Below are 14,256 nucleotides of genomic sequence, written 5' to 3' on the forward strand. Positions count from 1 at the left end.
AAATTAAAACTGTCTAAAATTTTTTCATTTTGGTAGAAGCCATAGTCTGACACATTCAACGCAGGATGCAGTATTGAGTGACAGCCTGGACAGTGGCCATGTAAGAAGGAAAAGACCTGCATTTACAATGTGGGCACAGAAAACAAATCAGCCTAAAAATAAGAGCAAAGGGGTAGCTCAGGCTGCAGATAGGGTGGTCACTAGAGGCTTTGTGTGGGGAGAGGGTAGCTCAGGATGCAGGAGATGGGTAGCTAGGAGCTGTGTGTGGGATGGAAGGTAGTTCAGGGTACATGGAGGAGGGTAGGTTGAAGTTTTGTACCAAGAGGGAATCCCTCTCTCTAGTAATTGCTGTTCCCTGAGGGCTCTGCCAGCCCAGGAGCCAGCTCTCCCCTCCCCCTGCCCACATGGTGTCCTTTTATTTTTAAAAAAAGTTAGTTGTTGACTGGCATTAGGGAGTTGTGGTAGGAACTCCCTTGAGCACCATACAGAACATTTTCCACAATGTCTCAATCACTTGTACTTTGTTACCACATTTCTACAATTATATGGTTCTAATATCAAGATGAAATCAAATTCAAAAGACACACACTTAACATCAATATTTGAAAGTCAGAGGAGTGCATCTCTAGCACACTGTATGCATCAGTGCTTTCTTCCTTCAGTGAACTGAATGAAGGCAGGATCTGGAAGAAAGCTTTGATGTTTTTGAAAGTGCAATGCCATTGTGTTCAACATAATGCTGAAAAAGGTTAAGAAAGATGAAGTGAACAGAAAAACATCCTTGTAAATTAAAATAATGTATGTCTTTACCAGCTAATGTCACCCATTACCTGTTTATTACCAAAGAATTAAGAATTCTGTTCAATACTGAACATGAGACTTGACAAAAAATATTTGCACTTGCTGCAGCCACCCCTGCACATAGATACACTGCTTGCTGTCTGATGGCCAGAGTAGCTAGGCCTGACACCCAGTCAAAGAGTAAACACACCGCAGGATATGGATCATGTAAATTGATGCCAAACCCATCATAGAACTCTGCAGCTCTGCTGAGAGATTCAGGCTATACCTCTCCCCATATATAAGCCATGTCATAGCTTGTTCCTTGTGTACTACCTGCTTATCCTGATGGTCTTGTACAGGTCCCAGTGGCTGTGTTACTGACCATTTCCCTCCCCTCTCACTTGCTCCATCATGAATCCCCCATATTCAGAGACACTATGTGCCCACTCCATCCAGTACATTTGAATGACTACTACTTTTCCCTAATCCTGACCCCTTTATCATCCCTCACTAATGAGCAGTGGGAGAGGAAAAACACTCCTGGTCTCAATTTGGTTGGCCATACAGTGAGACTCAGAGGTTCTCTAGAAACAGCATGCCATGGATTATGAGGTACCTTTCTCTAACAAGTAGTTCCTGGGGAATCCCTGAGGGCTCCTTAGCTAGCATGTTAGAAATTATGAGATGCCACTCTTGACTCATTATACCACGATTTACTGCAAAAGAGGAAGTGTTTCCTTTCTCCCACTTCAGCTTATCAAAATGCAGGACAATGTAGCACTTTAAAGACTAACAAGATGGTTTATTAGATGATGAGCTTTCGTGGGCCAGACCCACTTCCTCAGATCAAAAAGTGGGTCTGGCCCACGAAAGCTCATCATCTAATAAACCATCTTGTTAGTCTTTAAAGTGCTACATTGTCCTGCATTTTGCTTCAGCTACCCCAGACTAACACGGCTACATTTCTATCACTATTCACCTTATCATACTTTTTTGATTGAGAGAGGCTGTAACATTTACCTAGTGATCTCACAAAACAGTAAAATAAGAGAAGCAGTCAGATAGGGTACGTCTAGACTACAAGCCTAGTGATTGACAAACTTAAATGAAACCTTAGAACACTTCCATGATATGTATAACTAAATATTATTTTAGCTTGATTCTCCACTGTGTTTAGGAGAGGATGCTGATGTTGATGAGAAGCTGGCAATAACTTTTCTGTTCTCAGCCATCTGACCCCCTATTAAGTTAAAGCTACAGGAAGGCAGCTTGAGCTTCTACCATGGGCATAAGGTCCCTTGCTATCTCACCCCATGCCTCCTCTTATGTGAGACCCCCTCTAGGCTCTTTGTGCCATGCAAAGCAGACTGGACAATCTGTCCTTGTTAGCTCCATTTTACACCAGTGAAACTTGAAGGAGACCTGCCTTCTTACTTGTCCAAGGATCCAGATGGAGTAGGTGTCAGAACCACAATCAGAACTCCTGAATTATGAGCCTCTCACCTGAACTCAGAATACAAGTCTTTCTATTGATATTGATCCAAAAGCAATATTTGTTTCCATGGTAACAGGGTGGGGCATTGCTAATGCCTACTGATAGGATTCAGAAGTTCATAACAAAAAAGCTTTGCACCTTTAATCTTGATGCCCCTAACTATACTTGTAATGGGCCGTTGTTCTCAACAAATCTCTATCTCACTCTCTGTTCCTTTATAGGAATGCTCTTCCAGCATTCCTTCCTGCTATTTTTTATCATCAGCAATCCTGCTGCTCTTCCTTACATGCATTGTTGTCCCAGAACTCATTTGCTTTTATAAGTTAGGGCCAATTCTTGGGAGGTGTTGAGTACCTTCACTTCCTGTTGATGTCAGTGGTTGCTAAGGGTGCTTAGCACCTCAGAAAATTAATCCCACACATTGTAAGAACTGCTTTCCTCTAGATAGCCCACATCCATTTACAATAATATACCAAGTGGGAACACTACACTAGAGCTTGTACAGCTTGTTTAGATAGAATTACATTATTCCCTTGGCAACCACTGACCCATCTGAAAAGAACCCTATTTTTAGGCCAAATTTTTTCTCTCTTTTGATTCAGTCTATTTTTATCCTTGAATCTACATTTTATGTGCTTGGATCCTGCATTGTGGGTTAAGTAAACAGTTCCTTAAAATGGCTTATAGATCTTTTACTCTTTATGCGATTGTGAATTGAAGCAAATAGTGTAATGGGAAAAAAAGAAGTAACACGATTTAATGATGGGTCTCATTTCTATGGTAAATACCATTTATCACTAACATTTTAATCAGCTGTTTAGAATTTACTGCAGGGAACATATGTCTTATCCATCCTATTGATCAAGATTTTGGATATGAATAATAACACTTACAGACATGTATTTTGATGGAAAATGCATGATTCCAATTAGTATATTTTGGGTGTGAATTTGACCAAACTGCTTTGAGGCAAATTCTAACCAATATTTGGATATCACTTAATTCTTTCTGATCTTTTATATTATTTTAAGATTAGCTTTTCCACCAGAGTATGTTAGTCATAGTTCAAGGAAAACACCGCATAAGGAGATAGCCAAAGAAGAAAACACAAACAGCAGATATCCTTCCATACTTTTTGCATCTAGAAATCCCTTTTTACATACCTAATCAATTAATTACTCAAAGGAAAAATTGGTTAAAGAGGTTAAAGCTCTTTTTCCTCTGAGAAAAGGCTTAAGCACCAGCTCACAGTTAAGATGAATCTACTATCTCTATCTCATCTTCTTCTGTATTCCATTATCATTTCCAGTATTGAGGAGGGGGAGTGAGAGGAAGGCCTTGTCTACGCTTATCGGGAGATTGATGCTGTGGGGATCGATCCCCTAAGGGGTTGATTTAGTGCCTCTAGTAAAGACCTGTTAAATCAACCACTGATTGTGCTCTTGTCAACTCTTGAACTCTACCAGATCAGGAAGTGTAAGCGGGGTCTATGGGAGAGTTTTTCTCCCACAATGAAGATATCATGGTAACTTGATCTAAGGTACTGTGACAGTGCGTTGCCCTGCACTGGCCCTTTAAGGGGCTGAGAGTTGAGTCTGAGGGAAGCCCAGCTGAGGCAGCTAATGAGGGTCCAGCTGGAGGCTATGAGGGACTCCTGGGCTGTGTCTAGACTGGCAAGTTTTTCCGCAAAAGCAGGTGCTTTTACGGAAAAACTTGCCAGCTGTCTACACTGGCCGCTTGAATTTCTGCAAGAACACTGACGATCTCATGTAAGATTGTCAGTGTTCTTGCGGAAATGCTATGCTGCTCCCGTTTGGGCAAAAGTCCTCTCACGCAAATGCTTTTGCGCAAGAGGGCCAGTGTAGACAATGCGGTATTGTTTTGCGCAAAAAAGCCCCGATCGCGAAAATGGTGATCGGGGCTTTTTGCGTAAAACCACGTCTAGATTGGCACGGATGCTTTTCCGCAAAAAGTGCTTTTGTGGAAAAACATCCATGCCAATCTAGATGCCCTTTTCCGTAAATGCTTTTAACGGAAAAACTTTTCCGTTAAAAGCATTTGCGGAAAATCATGCCAGTCTAGACGTAGCCCTGGAGGGAGGGCAGTAGAGACCTGACTGCCAGGAAAGCAAGAAGCTCCCTGAAAGAGGGCAGGGCTGGGGAGGCTTTTGGGCCTTGCAAACCCAGGCTACTAGGCCTAAGGCCCTAGGGACTGCAAGAGGCAACCATGGTGGGCGGGGCTGCGAGAGACAGTCATGAAAGGCTGGGCTATGAGAGGCAGATGCAGTAGGCTGGGGAAGCCCCAGATCATAAGGCCTGAAGGCAGAGTTGCAGGAGGCAACCTGGTAGGCAGAGGTAGCAGGTCCGCACCCTTTGCCAGGGAGGAGTGGCCTGTAGGGACTGCAGTCTGCCCGGAGACAAGGGCTAGAGAGGAACTGGCAGCGGGCCACTAAGGCCTGGAAGGTGCAAGGGACCTGGGTGTTCCTGGAGGGAGCTTGGTGTTCCCCAGTAGAAGACCTGGGGTTCCTAGGAAGTAGGGAGGACCCTGAAGTAGTGAAGGAAGAACAATGACCTCCCCAGAAGGGGGTGCAGACAAAGATCAGAGTGGTGGTGCAGACAAAGACAACGTCGTACTGATGGAGGACATGGGGGAGATGCCAGCGGAAAGGGACACGTCGGAACAGCCAGCTAATTCCCCAATGTCATCTTGCTGAAGGCACCATGCTGGTGAGTTGACCCCATTACAGGTACATTAATGCCAGTTACACTAATCACATAGCTGGAATTGCATATCTTAGTTCAATGTTGCCTCCTAGTGCAGAATCCCAGAATCCTAGAGCTGAATGAGACCTTAGGAGGTCATCAAGTCCAATCCCTGCCCAAAGCAGGACCAACCTCAAACTGGATCTCTGAAGTACATGAGGCTCTAAAAGTTGCTGGGATCCATTTATAATGGTTTCTTCATTATTTATTATTCATTATTCATGACCCCACTGTGCTAGGTGTTGTAGAAACATATAACAAAAAGATGGTCCCTGCACCAAGGAGTTTACAGTCTAACCAGGCTGCTACCCTTCAAGGGAGGGAATATGGAATTTGTGTTTCATTGTGTCTAAATTGATCACATTGTCTATGATTAACAAATAATAACTAATGTGTATGTTTAAAAGTGGGTGAATATTGCCTATGGGGGATTTGGTTCTTTGAAAGCGAATTCATCAAAATTTGCTCATACTGGGATTTTAATCTCCAGTCCTTATGAAGAAACATTGTCAGAGAATAATCCCTGGAGCACAAAAGCATGTGAATCTGAATCTCTTCTCTGATTTTCTCAAAGATGTTTCACTTTATATTCAATGCTGCAGAGGTGGAGTCTCCCATGGGTTTCTCTGAGAGATCAGGGATAGCCTATTGACAGATCTCACATAAGGAACTGCTTCCACTCAGGAACGAAGCTAGCAAATAACACAACAGAGGTCCTGTTTATTCCCTGGGTGATTGTATTTTTCTAAACTTGTTCTGCCTATCTCTTTGGAATAAGGTTATCATGACTCATGGCAATCAATTATAACAGCCAGTTTATGAGAGAATTGGAATGAGGGAGTGAGAAATTAGTGGCCAAATGTCATCTCATATAATGTCAGAAGTAATTAGTTTCCTACTGCTGACGCCATGTGAACGATCAAAGCAATCATCACCCATTTGTGTCCTGCTTACTACCAGTCCACTAATTGCTGAAAGTGAGCCTTCTTAGCTTGAAATATCAAAACAGCTGCCAAAAGAAGGAAAAAGGGAAACATAATTCACCCTTACCATTAGCACACCAAAGGACCACCAGTCTGCACTTTGCGTGTGTCCTCGCCGGTTGACCACCTCTGGGGCCATGTACTCTATTGTCCCACAAAATGAATAGGCTCTCTTGTCATGGTCAATGGCCTCCTTGCTCAGGCCAAAATCTAGATATTTTTAAAAAAGATGGAACTTTTGTTAGATCTTGGCTTATGATTGTAAACCTTGCCTTACAGTTAAACAATATTTTTCATTCAAATGACACACAACAGCTCAGGACAGAGGTGAAGAATACCCAATCCACCTGAGAGCTGAAGTTTCACAGAAGTGCGTAGACCCATATTGGGCAGGCAACGTTCACATAAGCTCCAAAATATAGCTGTCAAAAAAAGCCGCATTTTTTTTGTTTTAATTTTGAAAGAACTCAATGGCAGTCTAGACACAGGTGAAGTTTTTTTGAAAAAGGCCACTTTTTTCAAAAAATCCGTGTCATCTAGACATACCCATCATGTGCAGGCAATCTGCACATAAGTACCAAAACATAGATGTTGGAAGCTGCATTTGCTCATGGCTATACTTGAGTGAAGTTCCCTGCTTGCATGAAGGGATCTGTGACCTGAAGTTGGGCACATGCATTTCCCCCTTCACACTTCTGAAGATACGGTCCCAAAATGGACAGGCAGAATCTAGTTACATCAGCTGGCATTTGCACAGGACATTGGAATTAGCAACCCAATTCTTGCAAAAAGTACCACAGAATTTCTAATCCTAACAAGTGGACAAGCATGCAGTGATACCCGCACAGCAGCTCCAAGGCATCACAGAGGTGTCCATTCCAGGTGTATTTTGGTTACAATTTACTCTGGAAGTAGAAGCCAAACTGGACTGGTATGTGGTTGCAATGACTCATGAGTTAGAAGACTGGAGATGGAAGCCATAGTCAGGAGCCTTATTTTATCTGATAAAATGGTACCTTCTGCATGCACTGGGCCCATATGCTAAACCAGGCCAATGGCTCAGCAATGATCAGAGAGAATAATGTCAGCTACTGAATCATCAGTCCCATCTTCCTGAAGCCCCTAGGTTTTCTCCAGCAATCTCCTTCCAACTACTGGCCCAAGGTGAAATGATGCATGGAAAGCAATGCAGTGAATTGGCAGGTAGAGATCAAGTTTCAGTGATCAAATGCTGTTCTTTACACACCTGTAATCTTAATGTGACCCTCTTCATCTAGGAGGATGCTGGAAGGGAAAAGGCAAAACACACAAACAAACAAAAAACAAAGGATTAGGAAGGTATAAAGTACATTTAGCAATACAGAATAAAAAGTGGTGAAAGAGAGGAAATATGTACAACTTATTCATGTAGCCCAACCTCCTCCTCAGAGACTGCAGAGGGGAGAGAGATCCCCAGAAGCCCCAAAGTCTACCTACCTATGTGCCTGAGACATGAACAGCCCGACTGACATGGCAAGACAGCCAATTGCATGACTTGAATGTCTGGGTGGGAGTGTCCAGACACATGAACTGAACCCAGAGAGACACAGTATTTGAAGGAAGGGAGTTGACTGCGGGGTCTCTGCTTTCAGCAGCAAGAGTCACAGAACTTTCACTGCTCGTGAAGGAAAGGAGAGAAAGGTGCACTGAGAACCCCAAAGGTTGCAAGGTGATCTACAGAGTCTTGAAAGGGAGGAATAAATGGACTCTTCCACTCATGAAGATCAGAGGTTCTCCAAGTGTGGGCTATACACTGTAAAAAAGTGTATCATCATCATCATCGAGTCAAACACCAGACAAATAATGCAAGTTAGATTTAAGGCTGCCAACCTCCCCAGAAGGGCTCAATGTTGCAGCAATCTCAGGAGAAAAGGTAATTTTATTAAGTGTCATGTAGGGTCTCTGAACCAATATGCAGAATGTGGTAAGATAATAAAGAAATGAGGTCATTTCCCCACTAGGCCAGCAGGGATGAAGAAAGGGACAGCTATCTACTACATTATTTCAGAGTTTGTGTGTCTGTCTGTCCCCCGGCTGTGGGACATGCACTCCTCCCCCAATTGCTGTGCCCATTGCAATTGCAATGGCCATGGACAGACACTTCTCACCTGGCCTGAAGCTGTTGCATGGAGAGAGGACTAGGGTGGTCTTCTCTCCCCACGGTAGCCTGCATACTGAATCCCTCATTCCAGCCCCACCCCAGAATAATAATTTAAATGAGGAATAACAAAACTTATTTGAGTTAAGGATCCGAGCATAATAGAAGCAAAACTGATATATTAGTCTATACTTGCAGAAAATCTTGTCTTTGCACTGAAACATAATTTAAACAGATGACCGTCTGTAATTCATGTGTAGGCTGGGGACAGACTTATTGACTATAATTCAATACCAACGGCTGACAGCTGAATCACCATTATTGTTTAATAAGCAAAGATGCTGTTTTTCCATCTGTTCTCATCTTCCTGGAGAAGCATCAGTTTTTAAGCACGGGTCATGTACCAGGCATGTTTAAATATGCACTAGTGATAATCTTTCCTCAATAACAGCATTACACTGAGGAAGATAATAGAATGTTGCTCTTCCCTCACTTGTGTGGTTTGGAGGTCAATGTTAGGAGCTGGGTGAAACCTTTTTATGGCTTGGGATAACCACAACCCACCCCCTTTCCAGGTTGACAGATTTGAACTCGCCCTTCAGTTATCAGAACTGTAAACCTAAGCCCCACTTAAGACAAAAAAAGTGTGTGAACCTGCCAGAGAGCGGATCTGTTGACCTTTGTTTGGGTAGGTAGGTGCTGGGAGTAAGAGAAACACACAGCTACTGAGACCATATACCAGAATTCAGAGAGAGGGGCCAGAAGAAAAGAAGCAAGAAAAAGTCAGGAACCTGTGAGCATAGTGTGACCCTGGAAAAAGCTGTAGAAAGAGATTTTGGCTCTTCCTTCTGCATTTAGAGACACAGGACTTTGTACATGCCTTGTAAATAAACAAGATTGCATCAGACAAATACCTAGCTGCCACTAATTTCTGCTCCCAACGGAAACATCCACAAAGCCATGAACTTTGACTAGCCAGTTGGTTCAAAAAAAAGGGCAACAGGAGAAAATATGCTAATCACAAAGTTTTGGCCCTGGAAGTGTAGAAGGGGGAGCATAGTCCACAATGATTCATCTTCACTCCCAAACCCAGGGGAAGTTTTTGGTAATAACAATGAAGACTGCAGCTCAGCAGTAATTCTAGGGGCACTTCCAGCATGGACTGCAAAGCCTCCATTTGCACATCTGCAAAGCCTCCATTGATTTCTCCCCTGAATCATTCATCCTATAAATAATTTCACCCTGGAAAGGTATGTCACTTTTTGCAGTATTAACTTCCGAATCACAAAGTCTATATCCCCACCCTCCTTGAGTATTGGCAGGTTCACACACCTTTTTTTGGCTTGGGTGGGGCTTATGTTTGCAGTTATAACACAGGTTGCAGGCAGCCCAATCAGGATTGTGGGCTGCAAGACATTTTGCTGACACTATCTGCAGGCACCAGCCCCTGCAGTTCCCAGGGGCCACGGTTTGCCATTCCTGGCCAATGGGAACTGTGGGGGGTGGTTGCCATCATGTCCCTGTGGCCCCCAGCTCCCATTGGTCAGGAACAGCGAGCTGCAGCCACTGAAATCTGTGACGGGCAGTGCCTGAGGATGGTCAATGTCAGAAAAAATGCCTCAACCCACAATCAGATTACCCTCATGGGCCACAGTTTACCCACTACTGGTCTAGACAGATGAGATTGTTTGCAATGAAGCCATTGCAATTCCCTGCATTAGTCTCCACACATTTGATGCACCTGTCCCTATTGCATCACCATTAATACCTCCACGGAGGGACTAATGCATATTCAATGTTCCCACTACTTTTTCTTTGTACTCAGCAGGCTAGAGTCTCTGAGTGCTACATTTTTGTCCTTAGGCAGCTTTACACTTTTGTCACTTAAACTTATGGCTTACATTTGCCCAAGGTCAGGACAAAAAGGGAAGAGAGTGTGTGCATGGATGCACGTGTACAGCAAAGTAATTTGTCACCTTACTGTATAAAATATACAGAATTCCATATTTATGAACCAAAAACTACACTGAAGGGAAAAATGAGCTATGAATTGGAGGGAAAAAATGCTCATTATTGCAATGAATCAATTTGAGAGTAGTGAAGCAGCCACTGAATCTGTCACTAATTATTCCGACTGAAACAACTGGCATTTAGTAAACTTCTCTAGCAATTGTGGAAACAAACCTCTTCTTCAGTCATTCCTCCTGTCTTGTCTCTTTGTTTTATTCTTTTTACAATTCCTTTTTATTCTTCACTATCATTAATCAAAAGCTCTATTGTGACAATGACAATTATTTCAGCTATTACATATGAGATCAGCAAACCTGAACTAAGCTACTTTTGTTTTCCCACCCTCCTTTTGAAAAGGATATCATACACTATTAATATGATCCAGGCACGGGAAAAAAAAATCTTTCTTCCAGTTCAGTAATTTGAAAACTAAGATGGGTGCATAACTAGCTGGATAACCGTACTCAGACAGTAGTTATTAATGGTTCACAATCCTGCTGGAAAGGCATAACATGTGGGGTTCTGCAGGGGCCTGTTTTGGGACCGACTCTGTTCAATATCTTCATCAATAATTTAGATATTTGTATAGAAAGTAGGCTTATTAAGTTTGCAGATGATACCAAGATGGGAGGGATTGCGACTAATCTGGAGGATAGGGTCATAATTCAAAATGACCTGGACAAATTGGAGAAATGGTCTGAGATAAATAGGATGAAGTTTAATAAAGACAAATGCAAAGTGCTCCACTTAGGAAAGAACAATCAGTTTCATACACACAGACTGGGAAGCGACGGCCCGGGAAGGAGTACGGCAGAAAGGGATCTAGGGGTTATAGTGGACCACAAGTTAAATATGAGTCAGCAGTGTGATGCTGTTGCAAAGAAAGCAAACATGATTCTGGGATGTATTAACAGGTGTGTTGTGAGCAAGACAAGAGAAGTCATTCTTCCATTCTACTCTGCGCTGGTTAGGCCTCAATTGGAGTATTGTGTCCAGTTCTGGGCACCGCATTTCAAGAAAGATGTGGAAAAATTGGAGAGGGTCCAGAGAAGAGCAACGAGAATGATTAAAGGTCTAGAGAACATGACCTATGAAGGAACGCTGAAGGAATTGGGTTTGTTTAGTTTAGAAAAGAGAAGATTGAGGGGGGACATGATAGCAGTTTTCAGATATCTAAAAGGGTGTCATGAGGAGGAGGGAGAAAACTTGTTCATCTTGGCCTCTGAGGATAGAACAAGAAGCAATGGGCTTAAACTGCAGCAAGGGAGGTTTAGGTTGGACATTAGGAAAAAGTTCCTAACTGTCAGGGTGGTCAAACACTGGAATAAATTGCCCCGGGAGGTTGTGGAATCCCCATTTCTGGAGATATTTAAGAGTAGGTTAGATAAATGCCTATCAGGGATGGTCTAGACAGTATTTGGTCCTGTCATAAGGGCAGGGGACTGGACTCAATGACCTCTCAAGGTCCCTTCCAGTCCTAGTATTCTATGATTCTATGAAAATACAATAATTATGTTACAAGAAGAGGAAAAACAGATAAGCAAATTATACTAGATTATAATTCCTCCAAGGACTCTGAAGATATCATCAAAACCCTAAGTTGGTGTGCATCTTTTATTTCATAATTATTTTTTTCCTTGCAAGGTTACAAAGTGTCTGTAAAACTGTGGCTCTTCATATTCTTTATTTCAAAACTACTATCCATAATTTGCACTTCTCTAATAATTTCAATTTTAGGATCTTAGAACATAAACAATGAATTTAAACTTTGACAGTCCAAAGCAATGCCTATTGCTCTTTATTGCTTCTGGCTTGCAGGCAGGGGAGTACGTTCATCTTCATTTTTAAAGATGGGGAACTAAGACAGGGACAGTAGAGGAACATGTCCAGTAGAGAAACAATGTTTGCTTTACAGCAGGGATTACAACCAACTGCTGAAGTCCACTGCTGAATCTTCAGCAGAAAAAAACCTGCCCCATTGAATATTGATGTTCCTGTGCATCTCAAATCAATATGAAAATGATTCTATCCATTAAACTTCATGGTTTCTATATCTATTTTTAGTTCATGTCTTCTAGGCTTCTCTTTGAGTTTTTAGGTCAAAACAACCCAGAGCAGAGTGCAACTCAGCCAAAATTACCAAATTTGGCCTGGCAACAAAATTATATAGAACTATTTAAGGTTTTAATGATTTTGGTCCGATATGATCCATACTCACGTCATGTCAGGCTTGCATAAAATGTAACCTATGTTTGGTGCTTTTCAGAAAAGTTGGCCAGACATTGTGATTGGTAAGAAAATCTGAAACACTAAGTTTCATCTGGTTGCAGATTTTGTTATAAAAGCTTCAGAGATTAAAATAATGTTACAAAGTGGAGGTAGTCATAAATGTAAGATGTCATGACACCCTGTTATATGTTTATTATGGTTCAATATTTGCATCATGTCACCCAATCTCAGCACTGCACATTTGTCATCCAAATTCATTTGTTCTATAACTTCAGTGCAGTCAATGAAGAGTTACAACAGAATTACATTGAATGTTAATTTAGCCCTTTCTGTCACAAAAGGAAGACAATTACCTATGACTTCTTGGTAAGAGACAGAGCTACTTTAACCACACCATCTATATTAACACATTTCCATCAAATGTGCATGTTTTTCTGGCATTTAATGACTTAATTTAAGGGCCCAATTCTGCTATTCATGCATTGAATAGCAGTTTACTACACAAATAATGCTACAGATGGAGTAACTACTTTATTATATGAGTAGTTTTATGGAAAATCAATGAGATCACTCGTGCAGAAAAATATTACTCACTTTAAGAGTCAGAATTAGCCTTTAAGCAGCTTGAAGGAAGTAGCTTTTATTTGCCAACAATGCTGAGTGACAGAGACTAATTTTTGACTATTTGGATTTAAATAATCTTGCTCTCGTCATCACAACACTTCTTCATGTGCAGAGGTTGCACTTAAAAACTTGTCAGTTGTCTGGGATGATCAATAAATGAACTCAGTATTTGTAAGTTTCTCTACATATTTGTATGCGAAACAGAAGCAAAGGGAACACTGCTAATACTAAGGTAATATCTGCTAGTTTAAGTCAAAACAAAGTTTTAAAGAGTTTAAAATCCTAACTGTTTCTAAAAGTCATATCTAGTAATTCTTTATTGACCTCAAGAATGGAAAGTTTTAAAAAAATCCAGATGTTTATAGCTGAAACTAAAATATACCAGTAAATCACTGCCTTAAAAGAGTTAGCAGCAAGTGTTAGTTTTAACTGAACTCTGGAAACATCAGCTAAAATATATTAAAACACTGTATATGTTTATAAAACAATACATGGGGCATTTGGAAATTCAGGCCTGTTGAGCTTTTATGATGTGATGTAAACCATCAAGCCAATATTGCACTCGGCACTCTATTTCAGCACTTTGGCTAGAGGTTTTACAGAGCGATATAATGCTGTTGGTATCTGTATTACAATTGTGTTTCTTATTTCTGAAATATTAGACACAAACCACTTTCACATGTGGTTTGAACCAAATTCATGTCAAAAAAGGACAACCCTGAAATAGCATGTAGAAAGATAAATATCTGCTAATGTAGCTTGTATATAAAATCTATCAATTTTTTTTCTCCAAACTTGGCTCTTTTTATTTAATGTTTTGAATCAGATCAGCCAATATGGCTTCATAAAGTTCTGACGAAATCACAAGCTCTTATTGCCATCCTCTCCTACTCCTGGGTTACACACAGTTTCTATACTGGTATGACTATTTTGTTTAGGATTTTTTTTAACCCATATCTTATGCCAGTACAGCTCCTAGCGTAAACATAGACTGGTATAAAGATTCCTAAGGCTGTCTATACTATGGAACTTGTAGTATAGTATTGTGTAACTGCTCTTTGCTGGTGGGAGAGAGCTCTCCTGCTGGTATAATTAAACCACCCCACCAAGAGGTGTTAGCAGGAGAGCCTCTCTTGCTGACATAGAACTGTCTATCCCAGCTGTCTGCATCATTAGTCCCACGGTGTAGCCAGACACAAACCCCATCTTGTTTTTCCCTGAACCCCATCTTGT

General features: G+C 41.5%; 1 protein-coding gene across 2 annotated transcripts in view; it reads right to left on the reverse strand.

The window, feature by feature from the left end:
* RPS6KA2 (ribosomal protein S6 kinase A2) overlaps nt 1–14,256 on the reverse strand; it is a 337,677-nt gene that overhangs the window by 78,448 nt on the left and 244,973 nt on the right. For both annotated transcript variants that reach the window (XM_075924624.1, XM_006134512.4), the window contains 2 exons: nt 7,270–7,307; nt 6,091–6,233 (listed from right to left, as the gene is read on the reverse strand). In XM_075924624.1, the coding sequence (XP_075780739.1) occupies nt 6,091–6,233; nt 7,270–7,307 (181 nt within the window). The remainder of the gene's footprint in view (nt 1–6,090; nt 6,234–7,269; nt 7,308–14,256) is intronic.

The sequence above is a fragment of the Pelodiscus sinensis genome, chromosome 3 (assembly GCF_049634645.1).
Source record: "Pelodiscus sinensis isolate JC-2024 chromosome 3, ASM4963464v1, whole genome shotgun sequence".
In the NCBI taxonomy this organism is placed as follows: Eukaryota; Metazoa; Chordata; order Testudines; family Trionychidae; genus Pelodiscus; species Pelodiscus sinensis.